At 48.3% G+C, this 17,943-nt stretch overlaps 1 protein-coding gene across 5 annotated transcripts in view; it reads right to left on the bottom strand.

The window, feature by feature from the left end:
- The window catches only part of RALGDS (ral guanine nucleotide dissociation stimulator), a 104,292-nt gene that overhangs the window by 27,862 nt on the left and 58,487 nt on the right, over positions 1-17,943 (bottom strand). For 2 of the 5 annotated variants that reach the window (XM_050927018.1, XM_050927019.1), the window contains exons 1-2: positions 14,034-14,354; positions 13,189-13,266 (exon numbers count right to left, since the gene is read on the bottom strand). The exons of 2 other annotated variants lie outside the window; for them this stretch is intronic. In XM_050927018.1, coding sequence (XP_050782975.1) covers positions 13,189-13,266; positions 14,034-14,219 — 264 coding nt within the window. In that variant the 5' untranslated portion in view covers positions 14,220-14,354. Of the gene's footprint in view, positions 1-13,188; positions 13,267-14,033; positions 14,355-17,943 lie in introns of those variants that run through there. One more of the 5 variants, XM_050927020.1, reaches the window with a different exon arrangement.

Genomic DNA, 17,943 nt, shown 5'->3' with positions numbered 1-17,943 from the left:
TTCTCTCGAACATAATAGAAATATGTCCAGCAGATGTGATTGTTATGGCAGTGCATGCACATGAGCAGGGCCCCTTTGTGCTACACATGGTGTTCAAACACATAGGGAAGAGAGTCCTTGCCCCAAATAATTGAAAAAGCAGAAGAAAATCCTCCCCCCTCTCTTTTAATCTATGAATAAGAACTATGTATCAAAGGATGAGAGCTATTAATTTTAAAATCTTGAAGGATATGGTAACCAGAAACCAGTTTAATTTACTTAAGTTTAATAAACCAATTAGTTTTAAATGCAAAATATATTTTAACAAAAAAAACCAAACATAAAAACAAAAAACAAACAAAAAAACCACCACACACACACACCTTTCTTCTTATATAGCCAGCACATTTAAGGAAGTTGTATTTAATAAACAAATTAAAGTGCATCTTTTGTGCATTGAATTTGAATTTCCATCCAAATAGAGCTTGACACAAATCACAAGAAAGAAACGCATCATTCACCATTTTCTATCATAAAAAAAATCTGAAACCTCCCCCCCCCAAAATTAAGCTATATAACTGTTTAAATAAATGTGTACAGAAATAGTCTAACCTTCTGGTTAGCAAAAAGCAGCACCAATTTTAGTGCAAAGGTTATAATTAGTTGCAAATCAACATGTTTTAATGGTTACCAACCAATGAGAATCAACCTCTCTTTAGGGAAATACCTAAAGTACAAATGCAAAACACAATTAAAATTGATGCTTTAAATCAAGGTTTCCTGATTGTTGATTTAAATTGTGATTAAAATTGGGGCTTTAAATTGCTGTGATTTAAAAATCAGTCCACTCTGATTTCTAGCTGCCTGTTGAGCTCTTGGGACAGGAGTGGAATGGGGAGTTTCTCTCCTCTTGAGGAATTAATCCTCAACCCTCTCCACAGGGACCAATCCATTCTTCTCCTATCCCATGCACCATTCCAGAGCAGCCACTCAATGCAGCTCCACGACTCTGTAAATAGCTGCCTATTCAATAATCCACTGGCTTTAGCTTGTAACTCGTCAGTTGGCAGCGGTTCAAACATGGTTTAGCTGTGCAATTCCAATCTCATTTCTGTTTTTTCCACACACGCCCCCACCTTCCACTCCACTGGATGCCTTTAATGCAGACCTGGTTACTAAAGTGATAATAAAGATCAAGTCAGTGCCTGTGCCTGGCCTGCGTCTGGGGAGAGGAACCAAAGATCTCCGTGTCAGTGTTAGCATCTCTAAGCCACATTCTCTGCGGATGAAGATGACTGCCAAGGGATCTGACCTTGCCTGTACACAAACTGGCACTGGTTTACTTTAGCTGGTGCAAGCCCCTGTGGGGACACACTTATTTCAGTTTAAGGGTGGCTGCTCCGAACTGATTTAAGCTAAACCAGAGCATGCCACACAAACTCAAATAGAGTGTCCACACGGGGATGTGCACCAGTTTAAATAGCATTACATTCTGATCTTAATTACTCTGGTATAAACTCTCTGTCTAGGTAAGCCCTAAGAGTCAAGAACTCCAGCATTTTAAGAGCCCTGGTGACCCCAATTGTTTCTCTTGGCTGTCATCAAATCAATTAGCAAAACATTTTCCAAAAAAAGCACCCACTAATTTCAGGTGCCCAACTTGAGACACACATGGACTTTGTTCAGAGGTGATGAGCACTCAGCTCTAGCGGAAAACCAATGGGCACTGCTGGTTCTCATACCTCTGACAGGTAGGCTGGTGTATGAGACAGCAGCAGCCAAAGCGAGTGGGCTGTTTTAAAAAGTCAGCCAGAATCTCTCTACTTTCGCTTTTTCCCCCCTTTACAGGGAGGATGATTTCACGAGGCCCTAGATACCCAGATTCGTTTGCAACCTTGTCTGGATCAGCCATTGCACCTGCACTAAGTAACGGCACTGAAGCGGCTAGCGAAGGGTTACCCAAAAGATATCCACAATCCTCAGCACCCCATAGAAAGTCTATGGCCTGAGTGCTCTGAAAGCTGCAAACCCCAGCCCCACCACTGATCTGCATGGCACAGCAGGGTCAATGCGCTCGGGTAACCCAAGTCAATGCTGCTACTGTATTCATTAAGGCAAAGAGGGTCTCACTGTAGTCCAGCCAATCAAAAAAACCACCATCTCTTGCCTTTTTTTTTTTGGTTGTTGTTATTTAGAGTGACCCAATAAGCAGCTGAAGCAGAGAAAATGCAGGAAAGGTCCACTGAACAGCGCGGCCAGCGCAGGGCTGTTTGTGAAAGGCAGGGAGAAAGAAAACGAGGCCTTTTGTTCTCTAGCCATGCTCCCCGCCCCTGACTCCGGACACAGCTGACGCATGACTCCTCCATTTGTTACTGCTGGGCTTTCTGGGCTGTTCTGCACTGCATGAGGGGGTTTAACCTCCCCACATCCACCCCCAGCCGCTCCCCACAGCCTCTTGACTGCCCAGATTTCATGCCAGAGCCCTATGCTACAGCATCTCCTTCGGCTCCACCGCAGTGAAATGGGGGATGTGCCTGGTGATGTTGATAAGCTGGAGATTTTCCTCTCAGGTGGTTCCCTCCCAGGCCCCAGAGTCAGATCTGACTACTTTTTTTTTTTTTTTTTTTTTGGTGGGGGAGGGAGAAAGCTGGAGGGGAGACGACCTGACACCAAGCACTTTTGTTTTGTCATTAGGAAAATTTCATATTATTGGGATTGCGGAGATGGCACCTACAGGCTGGTAGGTGATTGCAATCGGGTAAGAGAGAGTCACAGGCCAACAACCTAACATCAATATCTGGAATTAAAGCCGCCTTATTTTCACAGGCGCTGAGCTACCAAAGATGATGGGAGCTGAAGGTTCTCGGCACCTTTGAGAATCAAGTTACTCTCATTTAAGGGCCTAACCTGTGCACAGAGCAGCCTGACTGTTAAGCACCCAGGTCAGAATATTCTGACCATACTTCCTGCCCGAAAGGGTCCAAGGGCCCAACCCTGCGTACACTACTGGGAGCAGCCCCAGCGAGGCAGAGACGAGTACCCAGGCAGTAAGCGCTGGTCCCTCAGCGAACAGACTTAGGACGACATCAGGGCTTCAGAGCTATATTCTCTGCTACCTGCCTGAACGTAGCCCCCTGCTCCCCCTCATCCCTGCTCTGGCTGGTCAGCATTGCATTTGTGGATGCATAGCCTGCAGTACACTCTGCCCCGGCACCACCCAAAGGGCTGATCATCTGGAGGCGCAGCCAAGAAATTCCCTGTAACACAAAGATTTAAAATCAATATTCTAGGGTGAGGCAGCTTTTGCCTGAAGGCCATTTCTCTTGCACTGAGCTAGCACTTTTGAGGCCATGTCTACGTTCCGGGCATGACAGCAGCATATTACAGATATTAGGGACTGCCTTTCAGTCATGTTACCAGAGCACCTGTAGCTCCCGCTGCACAGAAAATCAAATGAGCACTGAGCAAAGTCAACTCATCATTAGACACACAATTTAACAAGCCACTGCAGACACATGCTGGTGGGCTAACTGGGCTGCTCCTTCCACTTAAAAAACTTTCCGGAGCAGGATTAGCACTCGGTTTCCCTTTGTGGGGCCTCATTCACCTGCTCTGGATTACCAGCTACCGGCAGCCACAGAGCCTTATCCCCTCAGTCTGAATTCCAAGCCACGTTCCTGTTTAGAATGATTTCTCTAGGGCAAGAACTGCTGGAGAGGCCTCAGCGGCCACAAAACAACAGCTGCTGGGATCCATAGGCAACATCCACCGTCACTGCGTAAGCACTGGTGTGCAAGAGAGGCAGAAGTGCCTGCCTTCCACCCAGGGCTCTTTGGGTTTCAGGGTCTGAGGGGAAGGAAGGACCACCCTGAACTGCCCCTTCTCACTAGATCAGAGCTGTGTGGGAAGGTTCTGAACTCTCCAGCATCCCACTCACTTTCTCTCTTCACCTGCACGGGACTGGACTGGAGAGGGAATTACTTCAGTGCCAAAAAAGGGTGTCACAGCACTGATGGCCCCAGATCCAAAGCCCCAAGTAATTCTGACAGTTTGGAGAAGATGCAACTCAACAGCCAAGCATTCAGGGGCTTGTCTGAAGGATGTCCAAAGCTTCCCAGGCTCATTCAGACCCATCTACCCATTAGCAGAGATGGGTCTGAATCAACACGCCAGGGCCAGACACACTCAAATCTGGGGGCATTCAAAAAAAAATCCCAAGATGAATGTTGTGGCACAATCCAACATGATCAGAAACACTGCAGGAAACAGGGGCTTAGCTACATCACCCCGCCAACAGTAAACCACAGCCATGTCCTGAGTCATTTAGATGCTCACAGAAGCAAGAGAGGCACCAGTGCCTACACTAAGCTAAGCTGCACTGTGGTGACCAGGACGCCACCACTAAACGACAGCCGGGAGACAGCCAACCAGCCACAGAGCTGCAGACTAGCAACAGGCAATGGCACAGCACCATCCATCCGGAGGCTCCAGCCAAGTGATTTAAACACCAGAGGCAAGGAAAATGTAACCAAAATATCCACTTTCAAAAGTCCAGCTGAATAAAGACAAGCAGGAGGAAAGTTCTGTCACTTAACCAAACAGCCTTCCCCTGCCCTGCTTTCACTGACATCCCTGGGAGCTATGTGGAGAGCACCTGGGGAAAGATCAAGTCAATCCTGGCCTTGCTCACTATAATAGCTACATCCTGCAAATCCTCCATATGCTCGTTTCCCATTGACTTCAACCAGAATTTGGTGCATGCAGCCAGACCCTGCAAGAGAGAGGGGCCAAAGGCAGAACTACTTACCCAGACCTTTATGAAGATTCAGATAAAACAAACCTAGAGCTGAATCACCCCAAGTTTTTGGCCTGAGCTGAAAGTTCCAGGGGGTTAAAGTCAGGATTTCAGTTCAGTTCCCCTCTATAGTTTTGGCTCAATCAAAACAGTCTTGCTTTGTCCAGTTTCACTAAGAGATGGAGTGTATGTGTGTGTGTGTGTGTGTGTACACACACACACTCTGAAGTTAATTCAGGCTAAAAACAAACCAACCACCAAACAAACAAACTGAAAACATCAACCTCAAAACAGGCACCCAGAGCTGGACTCTCAGGTTTCGCGTCACTATGGAAACACATTCACTATAAAGAGAGGGGAAATCTCAGTGGTTTTGCTCTGTCATATAGAAAGACATTTTGTATTACGGGTAGGGAACACTTTAAAAGCCAGATTTCCATACAGGCATTCTGCTCAGCTGTTATTTGTTAAAATGTGGTTAACAGAGAGAAAAGCAACTCTAAAAATAACACCTCAGCATTCCAGATTAAGTCACCAGGAGTGACTTTCCTATTAAATCTGCTTCGTTTGCAAGTCAAAACAAATTTTTCTTGTCTCCCCCACTCTCCCAAATGCCGGCACTGAAAGCTCAGCCTTGGTGTCTGGAAATTTAAGCTGTGTTTTTCCTGCTTCCAACAGTATCATCAGCATCAAGGACCGAGGAATCAGAATTAGCTGGGCAGCTGCAGTCACAGTGCACAATTCAGAAAGCCGCCTGGGAGCCAATGTGAGCAGTAAGAAGAGGCCATTTCCCTCTGTACAGTCACATTTCTGAGATGAACTGAGTCAAAAGACCAGCTGAGTAACAAAAACAAACCCATTGTTGTTTAGTTATGCAAGATAAATATGCATTACACATGCATGTATGCCAGCTCAAAGCTCTGACAATGCCAGCTGTTACGTTACTACCGCTCCTCAGGTATGTGTGGTAGTTATTTCATGTAAAATAACTGTCCTATTAAAATCAAAACAAACTGCAGCCCTGGGAACACGTGCACTGTGTTCATTAACTAATTAGTATTTGCACGGCACTAAAGGAAAGGAAAGAGCCATAGACACGTTCCATGTTATCGCCAAGTTACAGTTATTTCCTCGTAGTGCAGTAGCGCCAGAGGGTTCCGGCCACATTGTGCTAGGCACTGCACAAAACACATAATGAAGGCAATCCCTGCCCCAGAGAGCTAACCATCCATTCCCAGTGATTAGAAATGGAAAGAAGAGAGCTCCTTTCCAGACTATGGCACAAGAGAACCCGTGGCAGGACAGCAGAGAAAGCAAAGCCTCACCCTTTTCAAATCAGTCTGAACAGACTAGAGGGCCCTCGCATGCAAAAAAAAACTTTATAGACAGGAACAACTCCATCAAAGTCAGCGGGGCTGCTTACATATTTATTTTTGCTAACTGCATGTATTGAAACTAGCTATTAAAAGAGCTAGACACAGCTCGCCAGCTGTCCCCAGAGATGTACCCTTTCCTACCTGGGGGAGGGGAGGATGACACTTAAACACACAATTTAGCCCTGATGCCTAGCACTTGGTTTTCACTTCCCCTCCTCTTCATAGTCAGCCTGAGCTGAACCAATCAAGCAGTGGTGGATCCATTTACAGGGCAGGAGACTAGGGACAGTTCCACAGAACCAGCTGGTGTTACTTTGTTCTCTTTGGCGGTGTCTCTCGCTTTCTTTAATTGCATTGGGAGCAATGTCCACGTATATCTTTATCACAGAGGGAGCGCAATGTAGTGCATTGTGGGTAGGGCATGAATTGAACAGGCACATGACAACAGGATTTAACAGCACTTTCTGGAAGCTGCTATGTGAGCTTCTAAAGGGTCTCAGATTTCCATTGTTTTAAACAGCGTTTCTAGACTTGGCAGGGCTATCTTCCCATATTTGCAGACAGCCTGAGGCAACAGCTCTAACAGTTTTGTCTTCACTGCACAGATAATCCAGGCTCTTACCTGGGATTTAGCCCAGCATCCTCTACCATCCACACAGAAAAGCCTCTGACCCAGGTTTGGAGGTGCTTTATGCTAGTTTACTCAGGTGGAGGGATGGGTCAAAGCTGAGCTCTGCTCCAATCTATCTACTTTGCAGTAAGGATGGGAGCAATCCCACAGTTCCTCCCCAAAGACAGATAAATTCACCCTCCGTTGATGTGCTGAGCACTCTAGGATTCTTTCCCAAAGTATCATGGGATACAGCCCCAGACACACAGGGCAAGGACATAACTAGTGAGGTCACAGTAATGCGAGAAGGGCCTTGCACTGGGGATGCTAGGCTGACCCAGGTGCCAGTCACCCAGATTAGCAGTGCTGTGAAGACACAACCTGAGGGCCTGATGCAAAACCTACTGAAGCCAGTAGGAATCTTTCCACTGATTTCAATGGGCTTTGGATGGGGCCCACCTTGAGAGGTGTTAACTGCATCCATCCAGCTCAATAGGATGTTAACCCTGAGATGCTAACTATGACAGTTTAAGCAGCAAGGCCACTTAACCATTTCACCACTGACCAGTTTGGATGTGTCTGTTAAAATGTAGGATTAAACAGTTTAAATCTAGATTAAACAGAAAACTTGCCCCTTGCAATAAAACCCTGAATGTATTCTCCAGATAACCAACACCGAGTTAAAGCTGGGGGGGGGAGGATATTGGAGGAGTGGGAAAGATACTCAGACAAATCAGTTTTACATTGTAGTGCACTGCTGCTTACATTGCAAAGAGAATGGCTCTCTGGGGCTGTTTGGATAAACCACATAGAGCACCATATAAAAAAAAACTTTTTAAATTAAGGTCACTTTTACGTAGACTGCAAACTATCTGGACCATAAACTCTTTGGGGCAGGGACATTATCTTTGGATCTATAAGGTGCTCTGCACATTTATAGCACCAGACAGACAATTAAATCCATTGATGGGATGTGTCCCATCACTCAGCATTCCCTTCAAAGGGTCCAGTTTCCCATATGAACACATTCTCAAACTCCCTTTGCAGAAGCTATTATTCGGAAAAGATTCACAAATTCTGCCACAGACCGAGCGCACGCTGGAATTCCACCTCCCAGAAAGCAAAGCCATGAGTAAAATGCTCTCCCCATATGCAGCCAGCTCAGCCGGCATTGTATCCAAATCCCATTCCTTAGCAACAGTTTTTCCTCCCCCCTTGCTGGGTCCATGGGACATGCAGAGATATTTGTGAGCTGCAATAGCCCCACAGCGCTGCAAAACCACAGTCCTCGTATTTATACAACTGCCTGAAAAGAAGAGCCACTGGGCAGCTCTGACTGCAATGGTGCTGGAGAAAGTACAGATTAGGCCGACACTGGGCCTTTAAATGTGGTCTGGGGTGACCTAAATAAACTCCTAACTGCTGTTTCAGTTATATGTCCTGTACACTGGGGGGGGGGGGAGATGGGGACACAGTGACTGGCAATTAGTCAAAGTGCCAGAAAGGATGGGCCTGCCCATCGAGATGCCATTACAATGATAAGCCCAGCTGAAGTGCAATGGAGGAACATACCGTTCGCTAGCACTGCTGGACTCGCTGGCAGTGGGTGACGATCACAGCCCCCAAAGGGAGAGCCAGGCTTCCTGACACCCAATGGTACCAAACCGGCACAGGCATCCCTTTGTTATCCCATTAAGATCTCTCTGTGAGCAGATCCTGTTCCATCCCCGAACAGTAAACAGCCAATACTCCTTCGCTCCTCCCCTCTCTCTAACTGAGGTTTGACCTCATGGCTCTATGGCAATGCCCGGAGCAAGAGGAAGGAAGCACTGGAGTGGGTTCCCTAGGGAAGTGGTGGAATCTCCATCCTTAAAATCCTCTAAGGTCAGGCTTGCCAAAGCCCTGGCTGCGATGATTTAGTTGGAGATTAGTCCAACCCCCTGCTCAAAGCAGGACCAGATACCTCCTGAGGCCTCTTCCAACTCGAATCTTCTATGAGTCTAAGGAGTGAAGGAGATTCTGTAACACACACCCCAATAGGGGACATAAAACTAGCCCTCTGCAAGGGACATCAGTCTTGGTTCTCCTGTCACCGGCTCCTCCTGTTCGGCCCCAGGTCCTCAATATTAGCTTACAATCACTACGGCCTGGGCTTTATCATGGCTTGGTTTCTGGAGAACTAAAAGGTAGCTACATTATACTTCAATCAAATCAAAGCCGGCTATTATTTATTATCTGTGTTCCAGGAGTTCCTAGGAGCTCACTGTGCTAGGGTTGGTGCAAACACAACTGAAAAATGGTCCCTGCCACAAAACCCATTGCCGTCAATGGAGACACTCCTCGTAGCATCAATGGCCTTTGGATCAGGCCCTCTGAGCCTAAGTCACTGGTTCAAATCCAACACTTGGGTGCTACTGATCTGGGTAGATGTGATGTGAATTTGACAGTATCCAGACCCCAATATCACTGGAACGACTCAGTCCTAGTAATCTCATCTGGGAGGCCAAAGAATAAATGGCCAGGCCAGGCTGAGCACCCACAACTCCTTCCTCATCCCCGCCAGGTGATCCCCCTAGGGCAGGGCAGAGGCATGATGGAGGGGTGAGTGGGGAAGCACGAGCCTGCGGATAAAGAAGAGGTTTCCGTTTCCAGGGCTGCCAATCCAGCACTTAAATCCATTCACACCCCAAACACAGCCAGGCTCTGGAAGGTTTCTCCCTCCTATGGAAATTGAGACAGCAATCTCCAGGTAATACGATCCTTATACAAACATACTTAGAAGCCTCTCCCCATCCCGCTTTAATGGTATCAAACAAAAAAATCCTGCCTGCCCGGCTGTTTATGTTCTTCTGCACTTGTGCACACACACTCACCACCACCTCAGCCCGCTTCGCAGCCGGGGCTGCACCTTTTGGAACAGTGCCAGAAGGTGGATCCCCATCCAGGAAATACCAGCAGATTATTGCCCTGTGGGCTGCAGGAGACATATCACGCTGCAGCTTGAGCTCAGAGGAGAGCACTCTGTGCAGACAGGATCTCTGCTCCCCAAACCTAACATGGGAGGCCAGGGGAAGAGAGGTTTCCTCTCCCACAAACAATACCATATGAAGCACTGGTCCCATGAGCAATTCATGTTATTGATGGACCAACTAACAGCAGGCCTCTTTTTATTGTCCACAGTACAAGTACAGCCTGGGTAGCAACCATACAACGTAAGGAGATGCAGCAGGTGTGCTTAACAGAACCTGAATGGAGACATCAAGATGATGTCTTGGAGACGGTACAGATAGGGTGGGATTGCTTGCTCCATAGGCATCAGCAGGAGATCAGCTGAAGCCAGGAGGAGAATATGCACTTAGCCCGACGAACAGCTTTTCATGAATCCCTATTATAAGCACCGTTCCTTTGTTGGACCGGGCAATGAAGCTGTGGCCCAATGCATAGAAAAAGTTTGAGCCAGGAATGCACAAAAGCCAAGTCTGGAAAAAAGGGGTTTTTTTTTGCTATATGTTGATGAATACATGGTAAACTTCTAGCTTGGACAAGGCGGATGTAGTTTTAACATGTATTAGCGGGTCAAGGTAAACCCTAGGCCCTCCCCTGACCCTTGACTACAGAGATTCTTCATGCATCCCCAGGCATTTAGAGCCAGATTATCAATGTTTTTCTAACTTCCATTCACAGTCCATTAATAGACAGCAGGTTTAAAACATAAGGAGGAAATTCTTCACAGAACACGCAGTCAAAGGCATGCATCAGAGGCATGCACCTGATGAAAGCTCATGCTCCAATACGTCTGTTAGTCTACAGGTGCCACAGGACTCTGTTAGCCTGGATCTGTAAAAAGTAACATGGCTACCCCTCTGATACTAGTCAACCTGCGGAACTCCTTTCCAGGGGAGATTGTGAAATATAACAGGATTCAAAAAAGAAAAAAATAAGTTCATGGAGGGTAGGTACATCAATAGCTATTGGCCAAATAGTCAAGGACACAATCCCATGCTCTGGATGTCTTTACACCTCTGACTGCCAGAAGCTGGGACTGGACAATAGGGGATGGATCACTCAATAAGCTACTGGGCTAGATAGATCATTTGTCTGACCCACTATGGCTGTTCTTATGTCTCCAAGGCTTTTCTTATTTTATTTATAGATAAGATAGACACACCCCCACACACCCCCTGGAGAAAGAACTCAGTTTAAGTCCCACAGAGCACCTTCCTTAGCAGCAGCCTGGTGTGACTAAAAGCAGAGATGAAGTTGCCACAACTGCACTGATTTAACAGTTTGCCATTCTCCAGCTGTTCTGTCACAACACAAAAACACTCAAAGAGGAACGAATAGGCCCTCATACAATACAATCATAACAACAGCAATTTCAAAGCATATTCCTTCTGAGGCTCTCCAAGCCATTTACTAGCCTTAATCCACAACACCCCTTTTATGTAGCAATATGCCCATGTTATGAAATGGGGAAACTGAGGTACAGAGAGGGGGAAGTGACTTGTCAATGCTCAAAGAGAGAGGGAGTGGCAGCATCAGGAATAGAACCCAAGAATCCTGATGCCTAGTCTATGGTTCTAACCACTAGATGCCTCTCTTTCTGCCAGTCAACAAAAAGGAGAACTACTGAGATAAGAGCCCCCCAGTTGATCAGAGGATTTTATTTGGGGGGGGGAGCAATCACACCAAACAAATATCCAAGCAAGCGCGTTGTTTAGTGTTTTTACCATAAGGCTGCCAGCAGGGAGTGATGCAAGCCAGCTCTGTTCCAACACCATGCCCCGACTCCCCCTTTTCCAACCCCTGCTGTGAGTCCTGGGGTCCTGCCAAACTTCTGAACTCCGAGACCCGGGCCAGAGCGGACGAGGGCTTCAGTACGCTCAACCGTTTTCCCACCAGGAGAAGCGCAATGAGCAGAACGCCGCCCCTCCCCACCCCCTTGCGCCAAATACTCTCCCAGCCAAGAGCCAGGCTCCGCGAGCGCAGGGGTATCTGCCAGACATAACAAGAAGCAGATGATGTGCTCTAAACAATGTCACTACGCCCACCCCTGAGAGAGAGAAGCAGGAGGAAGGGGGAGGGAAGGAAAACACACTCAATGGCGCGTTTGTGAACTTTCTACAATGTTGACAGGGCCAGTCCCTAGAAAACCTGCCATGGGGTGGGAGGATCAGACAAGCAAGGCCTGGGGTGACACAGCCAACACCCCAAGAAGCCTCTGTCCTATCTGGGATTTTGAGAGACCAGAGCTCTACATGGGCAGGGAGCTGTTCAAGGAAGTTGCCTCTGCCATGGGGACTGGCTGTTAATCCCAGTGTTAACTACTCTGCCCTGTAACCTATTTAAATCTGGCCTTCCCTCCCTCCCCAGCTATCTGTGCAGTAATCCCAAAAGTTTTAGTGGTGATCCACTCTCCAGCAAACCAGATCCAGGGCTGGATAAGCATGGGTGGGGTGGGATGTAAGTCCTGATGGAAATGGATCTTGCTGACCCATTCTGGTTTGAATCTCTTCATCACTACTGGGCCACACTTCCACTTCCCCATCCCATCAATGGAAGAAAGCAGACAGAATGAATGAGCCAGCTGTGAAACAGCATTAGTTACCCAGGGATGGGTGGAAGGTCCCTGAACTCTCACCACTCTGAGCCAAAGCCACTATCCTAGCGAATGAATGGCACAGTGCTCTTTTTAACCCAGAGGACTGAGAATCAGTTGATGGGCATAGCCCTGGCTTGCAGAGACATACCAAGGGATGCTTTGTGGGTCTCCAACATTCACCTGAGAGCCCCCTGTTCCCTTCCTGTGTTATGCTATGCCAACTCCCTTCCCTGAACCTCTCATTTGATCAGGGTCCCCAATGTTTTCTTAACACGTGAAGGTTTCATAACCCAACTCCTTGCTGACAAAAAGCAGCCTCTACTCTACTGACTGTTTTGTGCATCACACATCCCCCTAGAAGGGCAGGCACAATTCCCACCAGCAAAACCTGGATCTGAAGCCAGCAAGAGCTACTAGGAGCTGGTGCTACTTAGAAAGGTCCAGGATCTTGCCCTAGAGTATGACCTCACTGAGTGTCCTACTAGGTCAATCCCCAGGGTCTTCCTCACCATGGGGGAGGATGCTTGGGTCCTTTCTTTGCAACCTGGACAGGCCCAAAGCTGTCACAGGCAGCCAGAGTCTGAGCAGATGTACTGCAAGCCTCCAGCAGGATGCCAGATTCTCAAATAAAATATTTAAAGGGTCCTGATTCTAGCTCTCTGCTGCCTTCCGCTAGCTGCATCAGATGGCGCGTGCATTTCTCTGGTTTCTCCTAATAGATATTCCAGCTTGACAGCAAGCCTGCCAGAAAGATAATGGCATAAGGAGGAGTAAAGAGATCACAGAGGGCACTCCTAAATAAAAGCAAAAAGTGCTGCCAAAATACCTTTATCCATGCTCCTCTCCTTCCCAAACAGCCTGCACCATATGCTCCGGCCTCCCTCGCCATACCAGGGCTCAGCTTCTGAGCATCAGATACACAACACAAGCCAGCATCAGAAACACACTAGGCAGAGACCACGCAAACTCATAGCACCTGCAAACCAAGCCAGGGATCCCTATCCTAAGAGGGCATGCACACGCACCGCTGCTGTGAGGAGTAAAGTTACACCACACACTCCACAATGGTTACCTGCACTGTAAAACAGCTAAGGACCTCCAAGCGTCTTTAAGCCATGATGTCAATAACCCCGAGCACCAAATCTCAGGGGGAATCTGTCTTCTATGAAGCGTGTGTTGTGTGGGAAGGCAACACAAAGCCCATAAGTCAGCGGTAGACAACCTATGGCACAGGTGCGGAAGGCAGCAAGCGGGCTGATTTTCAGTGGCAGTCACACTGGCCAGGTCCTGGCCACCGGTCCCGGGGGCTCTGCATTTTAATTTAGTTTTAAAGGAAGCTTCTTAACCATTTTAAAACCCTTATTTACTTGACATACAACCACCCCTGCTGTAAGTGAATCCCGGCGCAGGCGTTCACTGGGTGCTCAATAGGCTGACGGGGGGGCCAAAACCAAACCACCAGGTGCTTCTGGACAGACACCCAAGACTTATTTACTGATTATTATGGGGGGGGGGGTTATTACTATTTTCTCTGGTGTCTGGACTCAGACAAAAAAATAATAATTTCCTGCGCGGGTCCAAACCACAGCGTCCCCCCAGACCGAGCTCTGCTGAGACCCACCAACTCGTTGCACCAGTGACCCACCCGGGCGCCCGGCTCCCGCGCCTCACCTCCAGCGGGGGCAGGTCGGGGTCGAGCTGGGTGAAGCTGTGCAGGACCACGGGGCTGCTGCTCTCGCCGGCCACCTCCAGCCTCACGCCGTCCCACAGGCTCCGCATCCTCCGCGAGCTCTCGAACATGTTCTCCGGGCTGCCCGCCCCGGCATCGCGCCGCTCCGCCCGCGCTCGGTTCACCATGGGAGCCGCCGGGCCGCTAGCCCCCCATCGGGACCCGCTGCCCGCCCGGCGCGGCGCGGCTCTGGCTCGGGCTCGCTCTCCGGCCGCCGCGGGATCCTGGCCCCGAGCAGCCGGCGGCTCCCGGCTCCCTGCGCGCAGCGGGCTCGTCAGGCACGGGGCAGCCTGATCCCACCCACACATGGGAGAAGCCCGCCCCGCCAGGCGCTGCAGTGGGCCCTGCCGGCGGCAAGGGGAAGGGCAGCCGCTCGCCGCGGCCCCGGGCGGAGCTGAGACTCCGGCAAGGACGGGAGTCGATCACGACAAACCACCCCCGGCGGAAGCAGGAGCGTCGGGTTCGCAGAAAGGCTCAGTGAGCACTGCTGGAAATAGGGCCTTGAACTGGTGCAGGTGCCGGAATGGGAGAAGCTCAGGGCTTGGGCAAATCTGGCCCCAGCTGCGAGTGATGATGAGCCCCTGAAGAGCTGACCCTGGCAGGGAGCTATAAAGGGCGAGAGACACACAAGAGAAACCCGCAGAGAGAGAGGCAGGGCTGGTCTGCCTTAGAAAAGGGGCATTCCTGTTAACTCAATCTGTTTAAAATCACTCTAGCCACAACAGCGGAGTCTCTGCCGGAGACAGATTTAAACCGCTTCATTCCTGGTTTATGGTGATTTAATTTATCTTGGTAAATTATCAAATTAAACTCAATCAAATAAGCAAAGACTATAAACTCCTGGGGGCAGGGACTGTCTTTTTGCCATGTGTTTGTACAGGGCCTAGCACAATGAGGTCCTGGCCTAGGAATGAGGTCCCTAGGTGATACAGTAATAATAATTCAGTTTAAGGATACGTAATTAGTGGTTTGCATGGGAGTCTAAACAGACTATAATTTGATTTATAGAAAGTGACAAGGAGTCCTGTGGCACCTTATAGACTAACAGACGTATTGGAGCATAAGCTTTCACGGGTGAATACCCACTTCGTCAGACACGTGAGATTTCTGATGAAGTGGGTATTCACCCACGAAAGCTTATTGCTCCAATACGATTGTTAGTCTATAAGATGCCACAGGACTCTTTGTTGCTTTTTACAGATCGAGACTAACAGGCCTACCCCTCTGATACTTATTTGACTTAGTTACACCATTGCAACCTTTGTAATATAGACCAGACCAGAGAGCGAGATTAACCCTTAGCACCTTGCATGTTCAATGCACTGAACAATCACATAACTCCCAACAGTCCCTGCTTTCAGGGGGACTGTCCTGCTTTGACTCTTGAAACCCCACGTCCCAGCTGAAGCAGTTCCTGTCCCACAGGGCTGCCTGGGCATGGCTCTCTATTCTGGGCTTTGCATTCTGGTCCCTGTTGCACAGGGTTTCAGTGCTGTTCAGGTTTGGCCTGGACCCCCTGATGGGGGGGCAGGGTAGCTACCAGGCAAAATTTGAGTAGCACCACTCACTCAGATTTGGCCAGGTTGCCCTGCAGCCATCAAGGGGCTGGGCCAAACCCGAGCAGCGCTGCGACCCTGTGGCACCAGGGACCAAGTCACAATGGCCAGAGTGGGGAGCCAAGCCCAGCCAGCCCCACGGGACAGCTGCTGCAGAGTGAATCCAGGACAGGCTCGCTCTGCAATTGCCTACCCCGGGGGCAGCACCTGACACACACACACTTCTCACCCCCGGGAGGCAGGACCTGTCCCACTTTAGCCACTGGAAATGTTGGGAGGTATTATGCAATCAGTAACTACAGAGGGCTGCCCACTTATGAAGCCGGTCATGGCCAGTGCCACCATTGTTCAGAAGAGGAAGCTGAGGTACAAGGAGGTGAAATACCTTGTCCAAGATCTCCCAGCAAGTCAGTAACAGGACTGGGACCATTGGTCTGATCCAGCATGGCCACTCCTAGGTGCCCTCTGTGGGTACAGAAGGCCTGAGAGCAGAAGCAGTTCAGTCCTGCTGTACCAGAGATCAAGGGTCTAGAGGTGAAGACTCCTATGCAAATGGGTTACAGTAGGGCTGACTCTGACCCAATATATGGTTCATGATGCCAGGGGGTTGTGGATCTTAACCGATGGGGTCTGAGCCCCCAAACAGATGCTGAATCCACATATTGTAACTATTATTAAGTACAATGAGAACCAGGCAAAACTTCATTAGTGGTCACTGTTGCTAAAAGGTGCAATCCTGCAAACATGGAGTCCCAATCCCAAGGTCAGAAACTGGACTTTCATGTCTGAGTTTTTCCAGCAGCTGAAAGAATATTAAGTGCTTTGTGTATTCAAAACCCCACAGCCATATTACCTAGGAGAACATCAGGCCGGGATAAGTACATGCAGCTGTATTTTTAGATTAGCACATCAGCAGTTGGAAGCTTCTGCCAGGATGATGGTTAAAGAAAGGGTTAACAAAGCCAACACTAAAGTGATAATGATTCAACTTGAAAGTTAACAGCCCCCTGAGGTGAATGAGAGTAATCCATGCTATTGCCCCAGCTATCTGCAGACTCCAAATGGACAATGGTGGATCAGTTGCTACTGAAAGGTTAGGACCCTGGAAGGCTAGGAATTTTTCCTAGTTTTCTTAAACTCCAGTTTAGGGACTTTAACAAAGAGAAAAAAGGCAGGAAACCAGCAGAGACCCTGAACCTACAATCAACAGACTTTTCCTCCTTTCTAGGTTTGAACAGTCCTGCCAACATCTGGAAGTTATAAATCGGGACACGTGGGGAGGTGAACAGGGGCACTGCTTTGAAATCGGTTGGATGGGTATTTTTTATAGGCACTCACTAGGAAAAAAGAGAGAGATTTTGCTTAACACACAGAAAGTGTCCCTCCTAAATAGAGTGAGTTGGCAATCCATGTGTGTGATTGCTAAAATTCATGGCTCTAACCCCAGGGTAGGCAACCTATAGCACACGTGCCGAAGGCGGCATGTGAGCTGATTTTCAGTGGCACACACACTGCCTGGGTCCTGGCCACCAGTCCGTGGGGGCTCTGCATTTTAATTTAATTGTAAATGAAGCTTCTTAAACATTTTAAAAACCTTATTTACTTTACATACAACAATAGTTTAGTTATATATGATATTATAGACTTATAGAAAGAGACCTTCTAAAAATGTTAACATGTATTAGTGGCATGTGAAACCTTAAATTACAGTGAATAAATGAAGACTCAGTGCACCTCTTCTGAAAGGTTGCCTACTGCTGCTCTAACCAGTAGCTAGATGAGTATGTGGTGAAGCGACATTATTATATGGAGATATACCTATCTCATAGAAGTGGAAAAGGCCTTGAAAGGCCATTGAGTCCAGTCCTCTGCCTTTACAGCAGGACCAAGTACTGTCTCTAACAGATTTTTGCCCCAGATCCCTAACTGGTCCTCTCAAGGATTGAACTCACAATTTTGGGTTTAAGAGGCTAATGCTCAGCCCACAGAGCTATCCCTCCCCTCTGGCCCTGACTTCCTCACTGCATTGGTACAGCTCGACTGCTGTAAGCTCTCTAGTACAGCCATACCCTTAGATTGTAAGTTCTTTGGGGCAGATACTGTCATTCTGATGTGTTTGTACAGCACCTTGCCCAATGGGGTCCTGGTCCATGACTAGGGCTCCTACACACTACCACGATACAGACTAATAATAATCATCACCATAATCACTGTCTGTAGGCAGACCCCTGCCTTATGCACCAGTCTCCAGTTCAGCTGTGTTTGTCCTTTACTAAAAGATGCAGCTCCACTAGGT

Source organism: Gopherus flavomarginatus, chromosome 17, assembly GCF_025201925.1.
Source record: "Gopherus flavomarginatus isolate rGopFla2 chromosome 17, rGopFla2.mat.asm, whole genome shotgun sequence".
In the NCBI taxonomy this organism is placed as follows: Eukaryota; Metazoa; Chordata; order Testudines; family Testudinidae; genus Gopherus; species Gopherus flavomarginatus.
The sequence above is the reverse complement of the archived record's forward strand: the minus strand, read 5'-3'. Positions and strand labels throughout refer to the sequence as shown.